The sequence below is a fragment of the Calypte anna genome, chromosome W (assembly GCF_003957555.1).
Source record: "Calypte anna isolate BGI_N300 chromosome W, bCalAnn1_v1.p, whole genome shotgun sequence".
Taxonomy (NCBI): Eukaryota; Metazoa; Chordata; class Aves; order Apodiformes; family Trochilidae; genus Calypte; species Calypte anna.
The window spans coordinates 16424576-16448071 of record NC_044276.1 but is presented as its reverse complement, the minus strand read 5'-3'; the positions used below and the strand labels follow the sequence as shown (position 1 = coordinate 16448071).

Below are 23496 nucleotides of genomic sequence, written 5' to 3'. Positions count from 1 at the left end.
GGGGCAGGTTGGCAGCAGAAACCCAACAGCTCAGGGCCAGCATTGGAGAAGCAAGAGAGAACCTGCTAACTTGCTCTCTTGGTGCTTCCTGCCAAACTAGGGTAGGGGAGAGATAATGCAAAAATCAATTTCTTCTGTTAACTTCGGCTAAGTGGCATAAAAAAAAAGAGTAACCTCAAACGCACCAGGGAAATGCATGTACAAATGGGCTCCACCAGACTGAGGAGTGCCAAGATAGCGCAAGACATGGGGGTTTAGAGACAGCGCAAGTTACATTGTATAAGTCCCACACAAAGGAATTGCCAGGGCCTGGGTAGAGTTGTAGGATTTTTATTAATTTTTTTATCATTTTGTGGGATATTTTTTATACAGGCTAGCACTGTACTCTTTGCTAAAGCTGCTGATTCTGCCATATAAACTAGAACAGAAAGTTCTCAGAAATTAAGTTGGTTCCCCTCCTTGTTAATTCACTGTCTGCCTCAAAACTGAACACCCATCTAGATTTGTGTTTGCAGAAAACATTCCCTGTACAAAGTCTGCGCAGCTACACTGTTCTGACTGAGGAATGAAGAAGCCGAGAGTCCACCGAATTTTTCCCTGTACACCATGGCCTGATTTAGAGTTTGGTCAACAGAGAACAGCAAGTTAACCATAGAGATCATCGTCATTGTCTTCACTGTACACATTTCCCCCACTGCCGCTTCCTGTGCCTTGGCTTGGACCTGTGCCGCCCTGGTTACCTGATGGGAACCTACAGAAGGGGAGAGAAGGGATGCTGTTCAAAAGTGTCTCGCAGATTACCACAATCCCCTCCCTCCATGCCAACATCCTGGTGCCAAGTAGGACAGGCAGGAGAAATGGGATCAAGTCTTACAGCAGGTCACACAAGACATATGTCTGCTGGATGTTGCTCATGTTAAAGGAAAAAAGGGTTGATGAACTTCAGGAGCACTAAAAGAGCAGCTACAACTGACTCGCAGCACAGCTACACCTGCTACATGCTCAGCTGGCTTCTGTATATGCTGAGGAAAAATGGGAAAATACAGTGGAAGAGGGAATTTGATACCCAGAATTCAACAGAAAGCTGCCTCGGTGCTCTGTTCTGGGGCCACAATGCATCCCCCCACAGTTACCTGAAGCTGCCAAAGCCACGGCTCTGCTGTAGAGTCTGTGCAAACATTTCATATTTTCTGATGTCATTGTCACTGACAGAGCGTCGAGCAAAGCGCATGGCCTCCTCAAAGTGATCCCTTCGTATCTCAGGAACTGGGTCATCCTCCTCCACTTCCTGTAGTGGAACAGAGGGCCCAGGTGAGCTGCATGCCAAAGCTCCATGGCCCAACACCTGCCCTCTAGGCCAGGATGCTCCAAAGCTAAAGTAGGGGTTGGAGAGGGACACTGGCAGATTGAGTCCCAGCTGCAGCAGGGGTCTCCTGAGCAATGACGACAATGAGACACCCCAGGAGGGCCTCACCCTCCCCCAAGATGAGAACTAAGTGCTCCAGTTCCACACTCCGTGCTGAGAGCCCACTCATCCCCATCCAAGAATTATGGAGAGGAGCACACCTCGAGCACGGGCAGGGGTGGGCTGCCTGTCTCATGAGCAGGGAAAGCTCAGAATGCCCCACTCACCATGGCAGAGGGATTGGTCTGCCTCTCACGTTCTCGCCTGATCTCACTCTCAATGGATTCACGGATGGCCAGTTTGCAGGCACGCTGGCAAATTTCTGTCAGGTCAGCCCCCGAAAAGCCATTGGTCATCTTAGCTAGGAAATCCAGGTCAACATCCTAGTGGAAAAAAGAAAAAAAAAAAATCTGTAATTTACACTGTACACCCTCAGGTGAAAAAGAGGTGTCTTTAGATCCCATGGTATCAAGGAGATGCCTCAACTTTGGCCCATTTTAAGATGAGCTGTCAAGGTTCTTGGTTTTGGGAAAAGTTTACCATGTACAAAAGCCAGCAACACTCCACATATACCCAGCAAGACCCTGCAAAGAAGCTGTAAATCCCAGACTGGTTTGGGTTTGAAGGGACCTTAAAGATCATCTAGTTCCAATCTCCTGCCATGGGCAGGGACACCTCCCACCAGCCCAGGTTGCTTCAATCCCCATCCAACCTGGCCTTGAATACATCCAGGGAGGGGGCAGCCACAACTTCCCTGGGCAACCTGTTTCAGTGTCTCACCACCCTCACAGGAAAGAATTTCTTCCTAATGTCCAACCTAAATGTCCCCTCTTTCAGCTTAAAACTGTTCCCCCTTGTCCTATCACTCCATGCCCTTGTCAGAAGTTCTTCCCCAGCTTTCCTGTAGCCCCTTCAGGTACTGGAAGGCTGCTAAAAGTTCCCTCTGAAGCCTTCTCTTCTCCAAGCTGAACAATTCCAACTCTCAGCCTGTCTTCATAGGAGGTGCTCCAGCTCTCTCATCATCTTATTAGTCCTCCTCTGGACCTGGTCAAGCAGGTCCATGTCCATCTTATGCTGGAGGCCCCAGAGCTGGACACAGTACTGAAGGGGGGGGGGGCAGTCTCACAAGAGTGGAGTAGAGGGGGATAATGCCTCTGCACTGTTCACTTTCAAGAAGGGACAGGTTGACTTACGGATTTAGTATGATTTGTTCAGGTCCCAGCATTAGGAGTCAAATGAAACACTGTCAGACTGGAAATGGAGATGTGGCACAGGCAGACCAAGACAAACAACCTCCTTCTCCTTCCCCTCAACTGAGGAAGGTAGTACCACAACCTCCTTTGAAGCTTTCCTTCCCAACAGCACCCAAAAAGCACCTGCTGGCTTGGCATAAAATAGCTTGAGCTCTCACTTGACATCTGCTTTCTCTGATTAACTCTCAGTTGCATTACTGCCTTCTCCCCAGATGAAGGACGTAGCCCTTCTCTAGGATAGAGTTTAGCAACAATTTACTGCAATGGTTCCTCTTCAATTTCCATTTTCCACTCCCGTTTTCTACATTTACTTTTATTTCAGAGTAAAAGAATCTTTTCTGTCTTGCCATAACAGGCTTTCCTGTTCCCATATTGTGGGCAGAACTCCACTACGTGATAAAGATCTGCTGTGCTTATACACCAACACCTGGTTTTGTTGATATCTAGACTTGGAGCTCAAGCTTCCCCCATCTCTTCATTTCTATGCTTCAGGGACTGAAGACTTCCCAGCTCTGTAGTGCAGGGAGCAGTCACCAGTCCTCTGCTCTATCCTTAGCTTGTGAGGAGCATGTGCAGCACTAAGCAAATCCAAGTCAGACACACTCAGGGTACAGATCTTACCTTGGCAACTGGTGATTTCCTCAGGTTTGCCTTAAGAATAGCAACCCGGGACTTCTCATCGGGTAGGGGGATGTAGATGAGTTGATCCAGGCGGCCAGGGCGCAAGATGGCTGGGTCAATGATGTCTGGCCTATTGGTGGCACCAATGATGAAGACGTTTTTCTTGGTGGACATGCCATCCATCTCTGTCAGGATCTGGTTGATGACACGGTCTGCAGCACCACCACCATCGCCAATATTTCCACCTCGAGCCTTTGCAATGGAGTCCAGCTCATCAAAGAAGAGCACACAAGGAGCTGCTTGGCGGGCCTTCAAAAAGCAAACAGGAACAATTACTGCACGTTAATACCACCAGGTGAGGAGCACAGTGATTTCACACTAAGCCTACCCTACCATTAAAGCAACTCAGAAGTACCAGAGCGCTATTGCCACAAGGAGAGCTTGGAGGAGCTGCTTCAGAACAGTCTCCTGCCACACAAAACCTCAATTAAATTCTCATGAACAAGTTCATGTTGTATTTCCCCAAAGCTGGAAGCATTGTGAACTGAGCAGAAGGGTAGTAACTCCAGTGCCCAAAGGGTAAGCTGGAGCCAATTGGTCTGGACCGGAACTCCCCCTGAAAGATCTGGGGGAGTCAGTGGGTTATATTTAGGCAAACAAGTATCAGTAGCTGAGATATATCAAATGGAAGGGGGAAATCCAATTGCTGTGCCCAGCTACCTAATTGCTAGTTATAGGGAAAAGGGAGTCAGATCCTTCTTCAAGGTGTGTAGTGAAAGGATGAAAGACCATAAGCACAAATGTCTACAAAGAAAATTCCAGTTAGAAATAAGGAAAAAAAACTTCACACAGAGAGCTCAAACACTAGCACAAGGCCCAGAGAGATCAGGGATTCTCCATCTTTAGCACATGTTCAGAACATGAGGCCCTGAGCAACCTGATTGAATTTCCAAGTTCTCTCTCTGTTCTGGACAAACAGCTGTACCAGATGGCCTCTGAGGTTCCCTCTCAACCTAAATTTTTCTTTCTCAATCTCCATCTACTTCGCTCTTCCAGCACCTTTCCTGACCACAGGAGTGAGAACTCCCAAGATAATCCATGCAGATACCTCCTATCTACAGGGGAACTGAGTAGTAGGAGTGAGGTCCTTTCTAAGCCATATATATACAATGAAGTATAAAAACAGAAGAGACTATTTCAGTAGGAAGGGACCTACCACAATCATCTAATCTGTCATAGTTTGAGTGGAAGAACTAAAGTTTGAGTATGAGAAACTAAAGAGAGGGTCCTTAAGACCCTGAGGATCCAAGAGAGATGGAACACAGAGAGGTCAATATTCCCTCCCATTTCCTGCCCATATATAAAGTCAGGCAGACCAGAAGCCCTGCTCCTTTACCACCAGCTTGCCACGTGCTCTTCAGAACCAACATCCATCGGGTGCTGGGAAGAGCCATGGAGCCCTCTCCTAAGTCAGCCCTGCTGCAAGAGGCCCTCAGGCACCTATACCTGCCAGCATCAAGATCGGGTTGTATATATCTGTGTATTTGTTCCTTACCCTATGTGTTACTGCCCTTCTGTTCTAGTAGACCTGTTTCAGTTTTAATTTCCAATTTTCAAGTCTCTTGTCCTTATTCCCCTTTTATCTTCCCTTAGGAGAGTAGAGTGGAGGGTAATAGAAAGCAATTCTGTCCTCTGATTTTTGGTCTGCCCAAACTGCTAAACCATGACATAATCCAATTGCAGAAGACTAAGAACCCGTAGCATGTTTTGAAAATCTGTAGAAGGCGATGGCTAATGAGGTGTCAAAGATTTCAGGGATGAAGCGAATATCTATGCCATCCTAATGCTAGCCTTATGCTAAGACACTGGGGCATTCATCATTCTGTAACAACAGACAAATTTCAGAAGGAGAAAGCCATTTAAATAGCTATGTTGCCAAAGAGAATCAATTCCCTAACATCAGGAAAGCAGCCTCTGCTTTCAGTGCAAGTGGGGAAAACTAAACACAGAAGAACCAGGTCAGTAAGACAAATGCAGTAGAGACAATATTTTGGGGGTATCTCAGCACAAACATAGTACAAAGAATAGAACACACACTTACCTTGTCAAAGATCTCACGCACATTAGCTTCAGACTCGCCAAACCACATGGTGAGCAATTCTGGCCCCTTGATGGAAATGAAGTTTGCCTGGCATTCATTGGCAATGGCTTTGGCCAGCAGTGTCTTACCACAACCGGGTGGCCCATAGAACAGAACCCCTTTTGATGGGGTCATGCCAAATTTGAGGAACTTGTCTGGGTGCTCCACAGGATACTGAAGAACAAAGCAACCAAGCAAAAACCTCTTGTGATGAACCAGAACAGGTATGTACCTTAGAATTACAGAACAATTTGGGTTGGAAGAGACCTTCAAAGATCATCTAGTCCAACCTCCCTGCCAGGGGCAGGGACATCTTTCACTAGATCAGTTTTGTTTCTGCTCCTACCAGAAACACTACCTGAGATTTCTAGTGGGTTAAACACAAGATTCTGCCTGCTTGGTGCCACTGGAGCTTTTAAACGGGCACTGGTTTGAAAACCACCACAGATAAATTGTGAAGCTGACTTAAACAGTGTATTTTCACCTATGAACTAAATACCATTTCAGGTAGTTTTCCAGCACACTTAACCCCAGCTTCACTCTGCCCTGCAGAAGCAAAAAGGGAACAGCTCATCATCTAACATATTTGCTCTGCCCTCCAGAGACATGCAAGAAAATTAGACTGAAAAGTAGATTATTTTATTCACAGACAGACTGTTTCTACAGTGACAACTGAAAGCATGGACATATCAAACCCAAACCACCCCAACGCAGGTAGACACCAGAAGTTTCCGCAGACCATTTATGACTTTGTTTCAGCCTCTCCTTTCATAGAAGGCTTCACAATTAATTCTCCCCTGTCCCTATGCTAATACTGATGGAAAGCCCTTCAGAGACTCTGTATGACAATCTTCATCCACTTTCTGGAATATAAAGACACCATATAACAGGATTCTCAGCTGGTCTCCACTTAAAAGAACCAATACTGCTGCTGTTTCTGTATGTAGCAAAACACCCACCCAAGATGTCACTGTAGACTCAGCTAAGGAAAGCCTGATGGTGCTTCCCAGCACCTTCCTGTCTTTAAGTTAACCAAGATGGAACAGCATCAGTCCATTACCATAAATACCATTAAAACTTTGCATTTCCCTGTTCACAGCCCAAACAGGAATATGAAGAGGTTCTGGATATTATTATTTTTCAAGCTGACTAGGCAAAAATCTGTTGGAAACCCTTACCTGTACAAGTTCCTGTAGTTCTCTCTTTACATCTTCTAGACCACCAATATCTTCCCAGGTAACTTGAGGCACCTCCACCACAGTCTCCCGAAGAGCAGAAGGGTTGCTCTGGCTCAGAGCCCACTGTCATTACAAGAAACAGCACTATATGAATTCTAACACATTATGTTCATGTGCTTCGGATAAGCAATTAGACATTGCACCCAAAAGAAAGAGGGGCACTCATGCATTACCCTAAAGTCATCCATGGTCACAGCCAGCGAGTTCATCACTTCAGCATCAATGGTTTCATCTTCTAGGTCTATGAGATCCATCTTTTTTCTGATAGCCTGAAGAGCAGCTTCTGAGCAAAGAGCAGCCAAGTCAGCACCAACATGGCCATGGGTCTCGTTTGCCACCTGAAAAAGCAGAGCACTGACTATGACTCACAGGGATACAAGCAAGTGCTCTGCAAGGGCAACGCATGCCCTGGTCACTCACTCAGAGGTGCAACAAAACTGAAGGACAGGAACATCACTGCTCTGCTGCAAATTCAAGACAAGTGCTATCACATACTTAAGACAAAGACACTGCTGTTCTACCTCCTACTTGAGATCAAAGGTGCAACTGGAATTCAGAAGGTGTGCAGAAAGATAACCCTAAGGACTGCAGTTCTTTATTCAGGACAGAGATTACAGTAAACATTCAGTATGACCACAATGTTCACCCAGCACAAAAAATGCTGTTTCAGGCTTGTTTAATTTTTTAAGAGAACACCACAGCAAACAAACCCAGGAAAACAGTGGCAAGGCACTTCCAGACTAGACTGATACATATTTGTTTCACATAGCTATGTCATTCTTCACTAGTGAGGATTTTTTGATCACTGGTAAACTAGTCAGAAGGAAGCCCAGAGATCACACATTCACCCAGTTTCATGCTGTCCTAAATGAGCAACTATGTTTACATGATCAAGTCTTAAATCTTGCACTACAAAACAGAGCATCAGAAACATCTGTCTGCAGAGACAAACTTTCCTAACAGCATGCTACTCACCTGTTCCAGATCAACATCATCAGCCAGTTTCATATTTTTTGTGTGAATCTGCAGGATCTCCAGGCGCCCAGTGGCATCTGGGATACCGATATCTACCTCTCTGTCAAAACGACCTGGGGAGTACAAAACATATGCTGAGCTGCTGGTTCTGCAAACTAGAGGAGCTGAAGTTGCTGCCTTCCTCTGACAGAGGAACATGATGATGAACCACAAACTCATACAATTTCAGAAAATGCCAGGGCTTTGGGTTTCTCTGCAGCATCTATCAGCACAGTAGCAGTCAGATCAGAGAAGGAGGAAAGGCTTTAGCCATTTAGGAAAAGTGAGACTACTGTATTAACTAGAGTTCAAGATTATACAACACAGAGGATTGCAAATAAATCCTCATTTATAGGAAAATATGCTTCCCCTAACCAACACACCATGAGACATTTTTCATAGAATCATTTAGATTGGAAAAGACCTAAGATCGTCAAGTCCAACTGTTAACCTAGCACTAACAAAGCCACCACTAAACCATGGCCCTCAGCACCACACCAACAGTTTTAAATACCTCCAGGGATGCAGACTCCACCACTGCCCTGGGCAGCCTGGGCCAATGCTGTTTATTCCTACCTTTGTGTCCTCAGCACAAGAGTCCACAAATACAGAGATTTAATTTTTCAGAACTTTCATAGTGGTGAAAAACATGAACTGCCCCAATATACGGGAAGGCAGGAAACCTATGTATTACTGCAATATTGACTAAGGTATGTACACCTATCATTTTCTTCTAGCCATAGCTGTTCATTCAAATGCCTCACTACAACATTTAAGAGGTTGTTTTTTTCCTGCAAACTTGACTGGTTTGCTATTATAGACTTTACCAACTTGTCATACAACAGAAATTCATTCACATTGCAAAGTTTCAAAAACCTGAATCTCAGAAACTACCAGACTTCTCATCAACAGAGGTAAGAGAAATTGGACAATTCAGATCCTTCTGCAACCTGAGGAACAACCCCTTAAGCGTTTAGTCTTGAAATAGCCTCAACTGATGAGGTGAAAAAGCATGCTACCCTGTATTTTGTTATTTCTACAAGCTCTAACCTAATAAAGCACAGAAAATTATACAAAAGGCTGGAAGCCTAGAAATTAATTTCAGATCAATAGCTGGAGACCAGTCACTAGTTTATGTAACACAGAGAAGAGGTCTAATATTAATTTCTGCTATATCTTTCCAATGTCCCTAAAGCATAGTCCATAACAAAATATCTGATACAGACAAAAAAAAAAAAAAAAAAGGCAATTATGGTTACCAAATCGCCTGAGTGCTGGGTCAATGCTGTTAGGTCTGTTGGTAGCTGCCATAACGATCACATGTGCTCTCTGTTTCAGTCCATCCATAAGAGTCAACAGTTGAGACACTATGCGACGTTCCACCTCTCCATGTGTCTATGGAGAGAGAAAGTAATGATTAGACCAAAAGCTCTACAACACAGCACAGGAGCTAGTACTGTACCACAGCAGACAAATACAATAGATGCAAGTTGTTAAGAAATATCATGAGCTATATAGAATTCTTCTGATATCCAACTTCTGACATCCAACTGAATTCAAGCGTTAAATACTTCTTTATCCATCTTGTAGTCAAATGCAGAGATTCACACCAGCTGTTACAAAAAAAAAGATGTACTCCTTTACCTTCTACAGGATTTCTTTACCTTCTCTCTCTTAGGAGCAATGGCATCCAGTTCATCAATGAAGATAATAGCAGGAGCATTCTTCTCTGCTTCTTCAAAGGCTTTCCTCAGGTTGCTCTCAGACTCGCCAGCCAGCTTGCTCATGATCTCAGGACCTGGAAAAAATAGTGGCACTGTAGCACCCAGAAGAGAGGCAGCTAGCCCCAAGGCATGCAGATGAATTTTTTTAGTACAACGTTCGCATGGGAGTATCTATATTTCAAGTCAAAGCAAATAGTATCAAACAAGTTTGGTAAATTTGCAGCTGAACATGCAAGAACCGCATGCAGAATTACTTTCTATAATTATTCTGGTGTTTTCAGTTTACTCAACAGAATGCAGCACTAGTCAGAGCCACCTTTAGCTCCCTATTTCCTTATCCTATTTCACACTCAGTGAGCTTCTCTGTAATGTGCCACCACACACAGTTAATGTCAGTCCCAGCTTGTAAGAGAAGCAACCAAATTATATGGTTATGAATTATCAGGGTAGGGAAGGAGAAAGATTTAAGATATTGAAGCTGTCTTTAGCTTCAAGGTATACATTTACCTCTGTAAGACCCTCTGAGTTCCCCCCCCAAAAAAATAACCACCAAAAAAACAACAGCCCAAAATCCCCTCAAAGAATAAAAAAAATGTGTAAGCGCATCAGTCCCAGAAGGAAGAACAGCATTCCCCTGAGATATCTGACAATTGCTGAACACTAAAGCAGGCTTACAGATTTATTCTGGTTTTACACATTTTTTTTCTATTACGCTGATGGGAGTGGTAATGAAAAGTATGTTTTTAAGAGATCCGAGAAAAAGAAACCTGACTCTCAGGAGTGCAAAGCTGCTAGCTGATTGAAGTGCACCAGCTGCAGAGCCACTGGTGCAGGCAGGAACTAAGAGTGTTTCATTACAAGTAACTCACCAATTCATACCAGCTCTGTTTACAACACTGCCTGCAGCTCCAGGCTCGAGACCAGCAAAAAGAGAACACATCACTAATTCTGATAGTGGTATTTTTTTATTATGCAACAGAAGTGCAAGTATCTAAAAAAACATCTGGCTCATTAGCATGCAGTGACACCTTCCACACACTTAAGAAGTATATAAGGACAACGTGGTTAAAACCAGTCCATCTACATCCGATATCTTGAGAAACAAAGCAAGTCACTTCCCTACCGCAGCTCACTGCTATGCTCACCACTTAGCTTTCACCTTCATGGGTCTAAGTGACTGAAATCAGAAAAGAAAAGCAGCACTCTAAATACAAACGTTGAGTTATTCCAGCACTGACTATAAAATGGGACAGAAAAACTGAGGAAAATTCAGAATCTGGTCCTTACTGGACATAAACCAGTATTCATCTCAACTGCTACAGGTGAAGAGTGATCAATAGGAGGTTCTGTCACTTGTAGCTGAGTCCCAAGGTAATCATTATAGCTCTCAGGACAGTTCCTCCCAATTAATGTTATGTAAAACAAAACAGGTCTTGTGCTTTAGTTGAGGGAAAAAAGAAATCCATAGAAGACCAGCTTCTTTTTCTGAATGGAACATGCTGGCAGCAACAGAAATAAGTGTCTTGCACCCATATACATAGAATAATCTCACCAATTAACGCACAGCTCTGCCCTCTCCAACATAAATGAACACTCAGCCCGACTGAAAGTCCCTGCATCGCAACTCTCTTTCCAACCACCCTGCTACAAAACTATCAAGCTTAAGGGAAGTCTCACTACAGACGCTTCCACACAAATGGCCTCTAAGCATCCCCAGAGGCACACTTCAAAGAGGTAAGGAAGGGTGTCAGGGAGACAACGTGGCTCTATAAGCCCTATAAATACCATTTATTATCATGAGATGGATGAATAAGCACGCAGCAGATCTGGGGACAAGGCAGCCACAAAACTTACCATTGATGAGGAAGAAAAAAGCCCCCGTTTCATTGGCCACTGCTCGGGCAATCAGTGTTTTACCAGTGCCAGGGGGACCATACAGCAGGATTCCACGTGGAGGCTGAGGACAAAGACAAGGTGGTGAGCTAGTATCTGAATGCCTAAGTAGCTTCACAGTGAAGCTGTAAGCATTTGATAAAGCCAGTCCAAAATTGCAATGCAAACTCATACAACAGATGCCATCCCAGCATTGCTATCAACACCCTTACTACTTTGCATGACACACAAAAACCTTTACAAGTTGCCAGTACTTTAATCTGTGTCCAAAACGTGTATAGAAATACTTTCCTAACACCAGCATTAAAAACACCCCACAAATTACTTATTCCCACCCAGTGCACATGGGGACTTACCTTCACCCCTATGGCCTTGAAGAGTGCAGGGTGTCGGAGGGGAAGTTCCACCATCTCTTTTATTTGAGCCAGCTGCTTCCGGCAGCCACCAATGTCATCATAACCCACTTCATTCAGTGACTCTTCTTCATCCTACCCGAAGGAAATACATTAAATATTTCAGTGAAACCAGTAGTTCAACAATCCCTCCTGGTCTTCAGGACCCAGGAATCTAAGCTTTTGCTCATTTCCATTTTTTGCTGTTTTGAGATTCTCACTTTCAAGTCTTCCTGGTGTCTTGTACAATTGTTTCTTAGTTCTCTCTTCCCAGACATGAATAGGGAAATGTCTGCGTGTACCTAGACCTCACTTAAAGAAAACCATAGACAATGAAGCCCAATAAAAATGTACTTTCCCTTAAACTGTAAGTGATATTTTAAAATACTTGACATACCCTAGTTACCATACAGTTCTCCAACATAGTTTTTTTCTTTTGGGATTGACTCAAATTAACAGAGAATGTTAAGATCCAAACGTGCAGATAAGACCAACTAATCCAGTACAGCTCTACAGCATCCATTCATCTGGCTGTCCAAACCGCTACTGGCCTTAGTTATCTGTAACATTAGGATACACTAAAAAAATAAAACAACATTGCCTGGAATCTCAGAGGGGCTCAGTCCAAGCCCCACAAACAGGACCTACTACTTCAAGCAGGATGCTCAGGGTCTGGCCCTATCAAGCGCTGAAGGTCTCCAAGTCTGGAGATTCCTGCCCTCTCCAGGCCTTGGGGAAACCTATTTCCTAATATCTACTGGAAATTTCCCTTGATCCAGTTTGAGGCATTGCCTCTAGTCTTGTCCTTTGATGGAGTTCTTAGAAGAGCCGGGTTATCCACGCCTTCCCATGAGGCAGTTGCCAGTAAAGCCTGCCTCTTTGCCTTCCTTTCTCCATGCTGCATCAACCCATTCTCCTAGCTGCTCCTCATTCCTTCTGACCTCAGGCTCCTCATCATTTTGGTGGCCTTGGCTTAGCTTGCTCCTATCTGTCTCTTCTGTGTCCTTAAGAGCCCAAACTGGACTTATCCAGTGCCTAGACAGTCTCACGAGTCAAATAGAGGTGAATTTTTCAGAAGGAAGCTAACTACAAACCAGCGCTCACACCAATTTGCAGGTAGGAAAAAGACACTTAAAGAAGTATACAACCACCTTAGCTCATTTCTGAGATTTCCTACTCTGTAACTGTAAGGTGGCCAAGATTTCAAATTTCTCACTGAAAAAGCACTGATTGCTTTCTTTTAATGTGGCAAGAAATTCAGCAACATGGTAAGCCCTCCCCTACTATGGATCAAGAGAACTTTGCAATTAAAAGATGCATTTAAGTCCAGCATGAGATATGTGAAAGCAGATGCAAAACCAGCTGCTGCCAAAGTATTGCACCTCATCAGCAAACCTAAGCATTGGTGCTATCTCAGCATATGAGGAAGGACAGTGGAAGCACATTTCTCTGACTACTTTCAGCAGCAGCTCATCTCCTGAAACTAAAGATTTTAATCATTACATTCAATAGACAAAATGCCAAAGCAAACTGCAAACACTGCTGCTCTGAAGAACTGTCACTGAAACAGATTTCAGACACAGAGGATTCAGTAGAACTGCATGGCAAGATTCTGCTCACCTCTCGTTTGATGGGCTCTCCTTCACAATGGATCACTGTGTCTGGAGCCACTATGCAGTAAGGACTTGGATCTGTCTCCACCACTTTGAACTCTACTGCACGCATCCCTCCACGCACCAAGAAGATGTCACCTGTAAAACCCTACACTTCAGTAGCCTGCTACAACAGATGTCAACCCTTGTACTACCTGCAGCCCTAGAGGACAAGGAAGTGGGTTACATAGGCATAAAAACACTGCTTGGCATTTTTAACACTGTTCTACATTTTAAACTCAAGAGCTTCATGTACTGTGACTACCCAAGCACCATTTAGATTTGTAGAATTTGAAGTTCTCATATTTCATCCAGAAACAAAAAGCAAACAAAACCAGCAAACAAAAGAAAGAATATTCTGCTCAAGTACAAAACACAGATGCAAGAAATCACATTTCTTTTCCATTCAGTTTCAATTTAACATTTTTAAAACAGACAGACAAAGTCCTAACTGAATAAAAATTAATTTTGAATTAATAACTAGTTGTTACTAGTTATAACTGGTTGTCTTCTGAAGTAGAATAATATATAATACTGCACTATGACTCCTAGCTAAACTGGGCTACAGAAGTTGGATAACTTCAATTTGTTTATACTGCATAAGGACCTATTAGTTCCAGCAGAATTGGTACTAGCACAACTCTAAAAGTATATTTGGTTTTTTATGCACTCTCCCAGTTGTTAATTACTTTGAAAAATTTAACTTACTCAGGGTGCCAGCTAGTATATCCAACCAATTCATTAATATGCAGGTAACTCCCCAATCTCATCAAGCAACTCAGGAGAAAAATTAAAATTAGTTCTACCCAAGCCTTTTCTGATGCTCTCCCATTCCATGTATCAAAAAAATGCAGAACTATCAAGCTGCTCTGCCAGCCAGCAACAGATACCACCCCTTCTTCTGAAGATGAGGAAAAAATTAAATAAAATCCCACTCTAGAGATGTCAGTCAAATGCTTTGTGGAGTGTGCAAACTTCTAGAAATTTTCTTTATTCAGTCTCAGGACTAACTCACACTCACTGGCAATACTTCAATAACAGGTGCTATTACCTTTCCTAATGGGTCTGTATGCTTCCAGGAAGTATGGCTTGAGATAGACCTCAAAAAGATTCCCTGTGATCCCCTCTACCGTGTCATCAATTGGCAGCACATGGATACGTTTGCCATATTTCACATCTGGACAAGGCTGGATGCTGCAACAGAAGAAAACTCCAGTTATCCATATCATCCTAGACTTACACCCAAGTCTGGAAAAAGCAGTGATGTCCCTTCCTAGGCCAGTACAAATGCCAGAAAGGACCCTCCAAAGCCCTGGTGAGACTTTCTACTTGCATAAGAATGCTGACAAGGTAAATATCGTGCCCATCAGCAAGCTTGTCTTTACTAATACATGCTTTCCTTCACTCCTTTTAGCCCTATCTGAAACTGCTGTTGAGTTTTATACTTTCTTCCTGCCCCCTGCTCTTCTGTAACCCCCTTTGCCATCCCCAAGGCACATTCACAAGTTGCTAATGCAGCCTAATGACCTGCAAGTCATGAGATAACATGTTTTCTCAAGGAGCTACTGCTGAACCAAAAGGAAAGAGAGCTGGGGGAAACTTTGTTCCTTCCTCTCTCTCTCTCACATAACTTACTACAGAGAATAGAGCTCCTACTACTGATAACCTTGATTCTGAGCAAAGGCTCTCACAATACCAACCAGTGGTAGCCACGTGTCTGTCAATCCCCCTTTGTGGAAACTGACATTTAAGTCCAAAGACCCCTTCCACCTTTTTAAATAAACATTTCAGCTATTATTTTACAGCTATTATTATTTACAATAAGTACTTAAAAAAAATCAACAACAAAAAACTTTGAGAGCAAGAGGTGTGAAAATTCTCTGACCCTTGCAACTAAGCTAAGACAATTGGTAACATACCTGTAAGGCTGAAAACCACTAGTCACAGTCTCAGCAGAGAGGGGGAGAGCGCAGGCTGAACTGTCATACCAGACATTACTCAACCTCACATCAGGTTAAAGTATCCACCTTTATTTTAATTTCAGACTGAATCAAAGCACTGTTCTGTTCCAACTACAGTCATATTTAAAACTTGCATTTTCTATTGGTAGAGAGATGGGTGGAACAGACTCATTCCTCTCCTCTACAAAGTTCATATGAAACACATTTTGCATTTAAAAATTATTCCAGGTATCATCCCAGGAAGTCTAGTGTCAGAAACCTGGTGCCAATTTTCTCAGAACATGTAGGATATTCCAGATTAGGAAGATTCTCGGGAGGAAGAGCTGTCTGCAAATTAGCATTTTTTAAGACATGCTCACACATTTTTCCTCCCATTCCCATCATATATCATCCCAAATATACACATGAATATATATCCTAAAATGTATACTTCAATGCTTTCCTGATACCTTTTCCGAGCATTATAGCAAAAGTCCTGTGTTAGACATAGACCTGAGAATACATGATCCAGGAATGCAGCACCTGGCTGAAGAACAGCTCTAGGGAAAGGGACCTGGGGGTCTTGGTGGACAATAAGCTTAACATGAGCTAAGTGTGCTGCAGCGGCAAAGAAAGCCAACAGGATGCTGGGCTGCATCAACAAGGGCAGCAGCAGCAGCAAAGTCATCATCCCACCCTACTTAGCACCTATCAGGCCACACCTGGAATACTGTGTTCAGTTCTGGTCCCAACTATTACTGTATATATATGTATAACTAGAACTGTGGATAGATTGGAGAGAGTCCAGAGAAGGGCCACAAAGATGATCAAAGGACTGGGAAGCCTGCTGCAGGAGGAAAGATAATTGGGTTTGTTCAGCCTGAAGAAAAGAAGGCTCAGGGGAGACCTTATTGCCATGTTCCAGTACTTAAAGGACGGCTACCAAGAAGATGGACACTCCCTTTTTTACAAAGAGTCACATGGAAAAGATGAGGGGTAATGGGTGCAAGTTACTCCTGGGGAGATCCTGATTGGACATCAGAAGAAAATGTTTCACTATGAGCACAGTCAAACATTGAATATTCTCCCCAGGGAAGTGGTGGATTCCCCAACACTGAACACTTTTAAGACTAGGCTTGACAAGGTGCTGGGCCATCTCCTCTAAATTGTGTTCCTACCTAGAAAGATTAGACCAGATGATCCTTGAGGTCCCTCCCAACCTGGTATTCTATGATTTCTAGCAAGTTTTAACTTAGCATGAGGCGACGCCAGCATAGTTTGCTCTGTTTAAAATGTATCAAACTAAATGATTATTGAGTCTCTCAACAGAAAGCTCAGATGGTACAACAGAAGGTGATGTACCTTGGGTATGAGCTGTCTGGAGAACAATGAGAACTGGGAAATGAACAAAATGAAGCCACCTGCAGAACCCCTCTTCCACAGACAGTAAAGGAACTAAGGACCTTTCTGGGAATGACAAGTTGGTGCCGACTGTGGATTTATAACTATGGAGTCATAGTAAAACCTTTATATGAATTTTAGAAAACCAGCAGCACTCCATTATTATGACCTAAAGAGGCCCAGAATGCCTTTGAAACCCTCAAGAAGGAACTTGTAAGAGCCCTAGCCCTAGGTCTGCCTGATGTTACCAAACCCTTCTGGTTATTCTCTCATGAAAGGCAAGGTATTGCTCTAGGGGTCCTGGCTCAACAGTTAGGACCCTACAAGAGAGCTGTGGCACCTGTAATACTGAATATCCAGGAGGCCCAGAAATTTACATTGAGCCAAAAGATTACAGTTGCTGGTTTCCCATACAGTATTGGTTGTACTAAAGCAAAAGGGAAATCACTGGCTTTCCCCATCTCAATTTCTGCAATACCAGGCTCTTGTGAACACAGTGAGAAAAAAATTAGAGAGGAGACAAAAGTTTGAGTCTGGGAGAGACATATGCTTGGTGGTAATATGTCTGATTTTATTCATCAGCAGTGCTCTGTTATAGTGCAGAGAAAACATGGCATCATGATAAGGTGGATTGTTTTAAAAACAAGATAGAGTAAGCAAAGACCATGGATTTGCTAGCTACAGACATTGCTTACAAGACACAGCACTCTCCCACAATGGAACATCCTGGTTTAGGCCAAAAGTTGATAGAATACATAATCCCTTTGTTCAGAGAAGGTGTCCTCCAAATTCCTTACTATCTTATCTGGTGATGAGCCTTGCCTCATCTTTATTTTTCTAGCAGCAAGCCTTGTCTCATTGCTATCCTTGGTTGGCCTTGCTTTCCATCATGGGATCTTCCCTTTTCACTAGCACTCAGGTCTCTCAAATTATCAAGGCGGCCTTCCACACCGGGCCATCCTAGTGGAATCAGATTACGCTAACGTTGAGGTAACTAACATTACAAATCCAGCCTCTTTTCTTAGAGGAGAGATGAGAGAGCCATTGGTACACGATTGCTTAGAAACTATATAAGCTGTGTACTACAGTTGACCAGACCTGAAAGAGGAACTCCTGTAAGATGCACACGAACCCTGGTTCATGGACGGTAGCAGCTTCATCAGGCAAGGAGACCAGAAGGCCAGATATGCAGTAATCACCACAGACAAGGTAACTGAATCCCAATCACTACCTGAAGGGACGTCGGCACAAAAGGCTGAAATCATTGCCCTAACCAGAGCCCTGGAGTTGGCAGAAGAAAGAAAATAAACATATGGACACACTCCAAATATGCCTTTGGAGTTGGCCATGCTCATGGGGTAATTTGGAAGGTATGAGGACTGCTTACTGCACAAGGAAAACAGATTAAGCAAATACTCCATCTATTAGAGGTGGTCCAACTGCTGGCCAACGTTGCCATTATGCATTGCTGGGGGTATCTAAAGGGTGACACTGACCAAGAAAGAGATAACAGACCGGCTGATTACAAAGCTAAAAGGCAGCAGAAAAATCAAAGGGAAAGCAGGTTTTAGCCTTGATCCCAGAGAATAGAAATAAGATTCTAGATGAACAGGGAATCGTTGAATATTCCAAATCCAATCAAGAATTCATACAGGAATTAGGAGGACAGATTCCTTCCAAAGGCTGGGCCCATTTGAGTGATGGCAGAATTGTGGTTCCTGCTAATCAAGTAGGGGGAATTGTTAGGGAAGAGTACTGTAAGACACATTGGAGAGCAGACTCTTCATATAAATCCTTGAATCAGAAATTAGTAGGGAAAAACTTGTATACAATAGTTTGGCAAATGACCCAGCAGTATGAAATATGTCTGAAAAACAATCCTAATACAGGTAATCAAGTGCAATTAGGGACCACTGAAAAGGGAAACATGCCAGGAGATCATTGGAAATTTGATTTCTCTGAACTCCCAAGAAAAGTGGGGTACAGATATTTGTTGGTACTTAGAGACACCTTCTCCAGATGGGCAGAAGCATTCCCTTGTAGAACAAACAAAGCAAGGGAAGTAACTAAGGTTTTGTTAAATGAGATAATACGTCAGTTTTGAGTGCCTATGGTTATCTCCTCAGATAGAGGAACCCATTTTTGCGCCCAAGTAGTGCAACAGGTCAGTAAAATGTTAAATATTGATTAGCAATTACACACGCCTTACAGGCCACAAGCCAGTGGAAAAGTAGAAAAGATGAATCATATAATAAACCAGCAAATAGCTAAAATATGCCAGGAAGTTAATTTATATTGATATCAAGCACTACCTATTGCACTACTCAGAATACATGTTAAACTCAGATCTAAGGAAAATTCGAGCCCTTTTGAAATATCGTATGGGAGGCCAAATCATAGAATCATAGAATCAGCCAGGTTGGAAAGGACCTCTGAGATCATCAAGTCCAACCCTTGAATTTGCTCACTACTGACATGTCTTGTCTCCACTGATAGAAATGTTCAAAGTAGCAGCCATTACAATTGCTCACTTGTGTACAAAGAGCTGCAGTATACAAACCGCTAATGGAGACAGCAAAGCACTGGAAATTCAATTCCAAAACAGTCCCAGAGCTTCTTTGGATTTGTAGCCTTTAAAAAAGTGAGGACTAGCATCTAACCAGCTGGACACCGAGCAGGACAGCTTAGGTTCCAAATCCAGCAACTGAGCACCACAGTGAACATGTTGTCACATTAGGGCACAAGCAGCAATCAGAATTACTATGTCAATATTAAGGACCAGAGGAATGGCAGTGTGGACAGCACTGTCACTGGCATTTGAGCTCCCCAAAACTAAAAGTGCATAAACTGTTGTTTGCTACTTCTTACACTCAACTATGGGTCTGATAAATCCTCAGTATTATAGCTTAAGAAATATCTTAGCATCTCTAGAATCCCTAAAAGAATAATTGTCTCAAAACAGCCACACATTGCGACACCACCCAATATGATAGCAACAAAGCTCGTATATGTGGAGTCCCCTGGAACACATTATCCTGTAAAGGGTACCCACCATAGCGTCAGACCCTAAACTGGTTTTGATAGATTATACTGATACCTGGACCTGTGAGTCAAGTATTTACCCTGCACCCCTTGTCTTAGCATGGGGGTGTTCTGATGGCAAGTTCTATTCAACACCTCTCTCTAAAACAGCATGCTGGACTGAGGTGTGGAGTGGTACTTCTGTCCCTGTGTCCATCTCATATTTTCAGTTTTGCAGACACTTTGAAATAATTGTGCCGAGAAGCAAGCATGCCTAAAGAGTGTCCCAGTTGGGCAATACATGGAGTTGCAACACCAGATTATTATACAACAGGTCAATTAATATCTCTGATGATGGAAAATGTATTTATCCCATAACTCTAAAAAGACATCAATTTGTGTTAGAGAACATAACTTGGCAAGTACACCTTTTGAGTAATTGGACTAGATCTGCTTTTGGAGAACTAAATTTACAGGTACAGCAAGTCTCAAAGATTACACTTCAGAACCGCTTAGCTTTGCATATGATACTGGCTAAAGAACAAGGAGTCTGTAGGATGTTAAATGTAACCAATGCAGAACGTTGTATCCCCATACATAATACCACCACATGAACTGAAGAAGCTCAAGCAAAAATAAAGGAAATAGCTGACCAAACATCAGAACTCTTCCAAGCCATGCAACCTAAGGATTGGTTTCACAGCAAGAATCCAGTTTCCTGGTTATCATCCATCCTACAGTCTTCGGGACTCACGGGGTGGGGAGCATGGTTTCTGAAAATAGCTCTAACTTTGTTAGCAGGGTTTTTCTTTTTGATAATTGGCATATCCATTGTGCGATGCATGATTACCCGTCCCATTTCCTCTTTTTCTTCTTCTCCCTCTATCCGTTATGCTCGAATCACTACCCTGGAAGAAGATTTTCCAAAGTTATGAAGACATCTGTTTGAGCCAGAGGGTGGTGTAGAATCCCAAAAAGAATATTTGTCTCAAAACAGCCACTCTGAAACAACAGACATTGCGCTCAGGTGGAGGCCTCATTCATAAGCCACCTGGACTCTGTTCTCTCAAGGAGAGACCCTCATTTGGGTAACCACCCTGATAAACAGGGCCCTATTCTTGCTAGAGAATCCCCTCCTTTAGTGGCTATCCCGATAAGCTGAACACTGTCCCTGCAAGGGGAGCTCTGTTTGATGGCCACCCTGACAGGCAGGACACTGTCCTTATTCGATAAGGGACAGGGGCAGGCAAGCTGCACCCTGCGGAGGCAGAGTGACATCTTGTGTGTGCCCCGGGTAAAGCCACTGGAGAGGGCGCATGAGCAGAAATAAGGGTTATTGCTGTGTCATCCCATCTGGAGGGGTCGAAGTGAACACCTGGCTTCACAAGATACGCCAAAGGCCCCCCTGAAAAGGTGGCGTCAGGCGGCATAAAAGAGGCACAATCGAAATGCTGGATGCGTGCCCACCATCCAAGGACCACAACTTCCTACCAAGATCATCGCTGGATCCAAGGGTGGTGATTTCTTCTCTATCTCTTCTTATCTCTCCCTCTCTCTCTGTCTCTGTTTCTAACCTTATCTTAGCACATAAGGGTAACATAGTTTTGCAACCTGTTGCTTTGTTAGGTTTTGTTAGTTGTAAACTGATGTTTTGACAATTTCCTTAAGTTTTGCTAAATTGTAATCCATTGCTTTGAAAGTACCATCATTTCTAATTCTGCTAGTTGTAATTGGACATGCTTTTATAATCTTATTCACTGTTAAGTAAAGTTGTGCTTTTATACAAACCTCCTGGGTAATAATTATTATTCCTAGATTAGTGCACAGAGAATTCCCAAACTTAACCTCGCCGAATGGGTTGTTAAAAGAGATTAATTAGAGGAAGAGGAGGAGGATTGGGCCCAGCTGCACCCAGGCTCCTCTCTGAAGGAGTTTAGAAAGCAAGGGGGTCCAGTCTGAATCTCCCTGGGTTGACCCCCACTCTGGGGAACTCTACCCATGCCCGCTCTGTGGGACGTAACACCATACCCACTCCATGGGACGTGATATTTGGTTTGGCCCCCACAGCTGGGGAGCCGTGCTCACTTTGTGAGACATGACAGTGCTGCACCCACCTTGTGGGGTGTGGCAGCAGCCAAACACTAAGGAAGAAATAAAGAACAAACCTGCACAAGTCACAGCAGAAGTTCCTCCTCCCCCTCCTGACACCACTGTTTGTGCAGCCAGGTAACAAACTAGCCAGAAAGTTCCTCATTTTTAACTTAAAAGGTTTATTTTGGAAGAAGTGACCACTTAAGACCAAGCAGCCACTTGGTTCTTTCAATAACTGTGGGATTGCATACACAGGACAAAAATCCCAACCAGGAGCCTTTCGCTGATATTGGAAAGCCTGCAGAAATGCCTGTTACTTTTCCTAGAAGACTCATAGGAGGACAATTTTGTTTACTGTCAATTCTAGCTGTAAGTGTTGACAATCTGAAAACTGCATGCATTCAGTACTTTTCTCCTCTAGGAAGAAAATAAAACCAAACAAAAACAACATAGCCACAGTTTCCTTCCTTTTCCATACTAATACTCAAGCAATATCTTGTCAGCTGTAGTGCAAGGGGACAGCAACAGGGAAAAATAATCTAAGCCAGTTAAATTAGTGACCTATTTGATTGTTTATTGGTAAAGATAGCCAAGCCAGCAATTTTTGACCAAACTTAGTGATCACCTGATTTACAATGTAGATTTTTAAATTACTCCTTCAGCAGCACATATACCTCTACAGAGCACAGAGTCATAGAATCATCCAAGAGACAACTGACTATAGCAAACTAATGAAAAATTTTCACTGAAAAAACCTAACAATGTGCAAAAAAAAAAAAAAAAAAAAAGTCAGCCAGTGACAAAGTGTTTATAAGGATGGATTTTAAGTCATCATCCTTTTACAATAAAAGATTTTGCTTCCATATTTCCCTGATAAATACAGAAGTTTTAACCAGGTAAAAAGGATCCTGCACTCTGCAGAATCATAGAATGGTTTGGGTTGGAAAGGACCTTAAAGATTATCTAGTTCAAACACCCCTGCCATGGGCAGGGACACCTCCCACCAGCCCAGGTTGCTCCAAGCCCCATCCAACCTGGCCTTGAACACTTCCAGGGATGGGGCAGCCACAGCTTCTCTGGGCAACCTGGGCCAGGGGCTCACCACCCTCACAGCAAAGAATTTCTTCCTGAAGTCTAACCTAAATCTCCCCTCATCCAGTTTAAACCATTACCCCTTATCTTATTGCTACATACCTTTGTGAAAATGAATATCTATCTACAAATAGCTCATCCTTTAATTTTCTAGACGCTGCTAGAACAGGAGTGACATAAGCATTGCATAGATGAACATTACAAATCTGGTGCTTGTGAAGTGCATCTCAGGAGCTGGTGCTGACCTAGGGACTCATCCTGGGAAACTCCAGGTCTAAACCCAGGATTCTCCATATATCTCTTCTCAGAGAGAAGAACTTCGTGAACTGCCCAGAACAAGTGACAAGGAAGGAAATGCCTTAATGTGTCCTGAATGCTGAACTGTGAATTTAATACTTAACTCAAGGTTGCAAGCAGGCATCTGTATGAGGCTGACTTGGAGCCTGAGATCCTGTACACAACCACCTTGACCACACATTTTGTTCAGATTGTTATCCTATTTTCCTCAATTAAAAAAGCTAAATTGGTACACCTTATTCAGTCAGGAGCACTGGAGCATTTGACCCAAGGGCACTTTACCTTGTATCCTTCACCTTCTGGATGGATGCCCTACCCCCTA

At 43.2% G+C, this 23496-nt stretch overlaps 1 protein-coding gene across 1 annotated transcript; it reads right to left on the bottom strand.

The window, feature by feature from the left end:
• Window positions 1–314: 314 nt before the first annotated feature.
• Window positions 315–14525, bottom strand: LOC103527971 (transitional endoplasmic reticulum ATPase). Its single transcript, XM_008493228.2, has 14 exons — window positions 14384–14525; window positions 13301–13431; window positions 11645–11776; window positions 11250–11352; window positions 9336–9469; window positions 8931–9066; window positions 7633–7745; window positions 6831–6995; window positions 6598–6720; window positions 5381–5593; window positions 3280–3588; window positions 1633–1788; window positions 1134–1288; window positions 315–751 (listed from the first exon to the last, which is right to left on the bottom strand). The coding sequence occupies exons 2-14, from the start codon at window positions 13403–13405 to the stop codon at window positions 646–648; spliced, it is 1950 nt and encodes a 649-aa protein (XP_008491450.2). The 5' UTR covers window positions 13406–13431; window positions 14384–14525; the 3' UTR covers window positions 315–645.
• Window positions 14526–23496: the final 8971 nt, after the last annotated feature.

Bases quoted from the DNA above. Each gene is read 5' to 3' on its own strand.
- LOC103527971 (XM_008493228.2), bottom strand. From the start codon at position 13,405: ATGCGTGCAGTAGAGTTCAAAGTGGTGGAGACAGATCCAAGTCCTTAC. The intron at 7,746-8,930 runs GTAACCATAATT...TGTACTCCCCAG, and splicing joins CCCAGCACTCAGGCGATTTG to GTCGTTTTGACAGAGAGGTA. The intron at 6,721-6,830 runs GTAATGCATGAG...TTGTAATGACAG, and splicing joins TGACCATGGATGACTTTAGG to TGGGCTCTGAGCCAGAGCAA.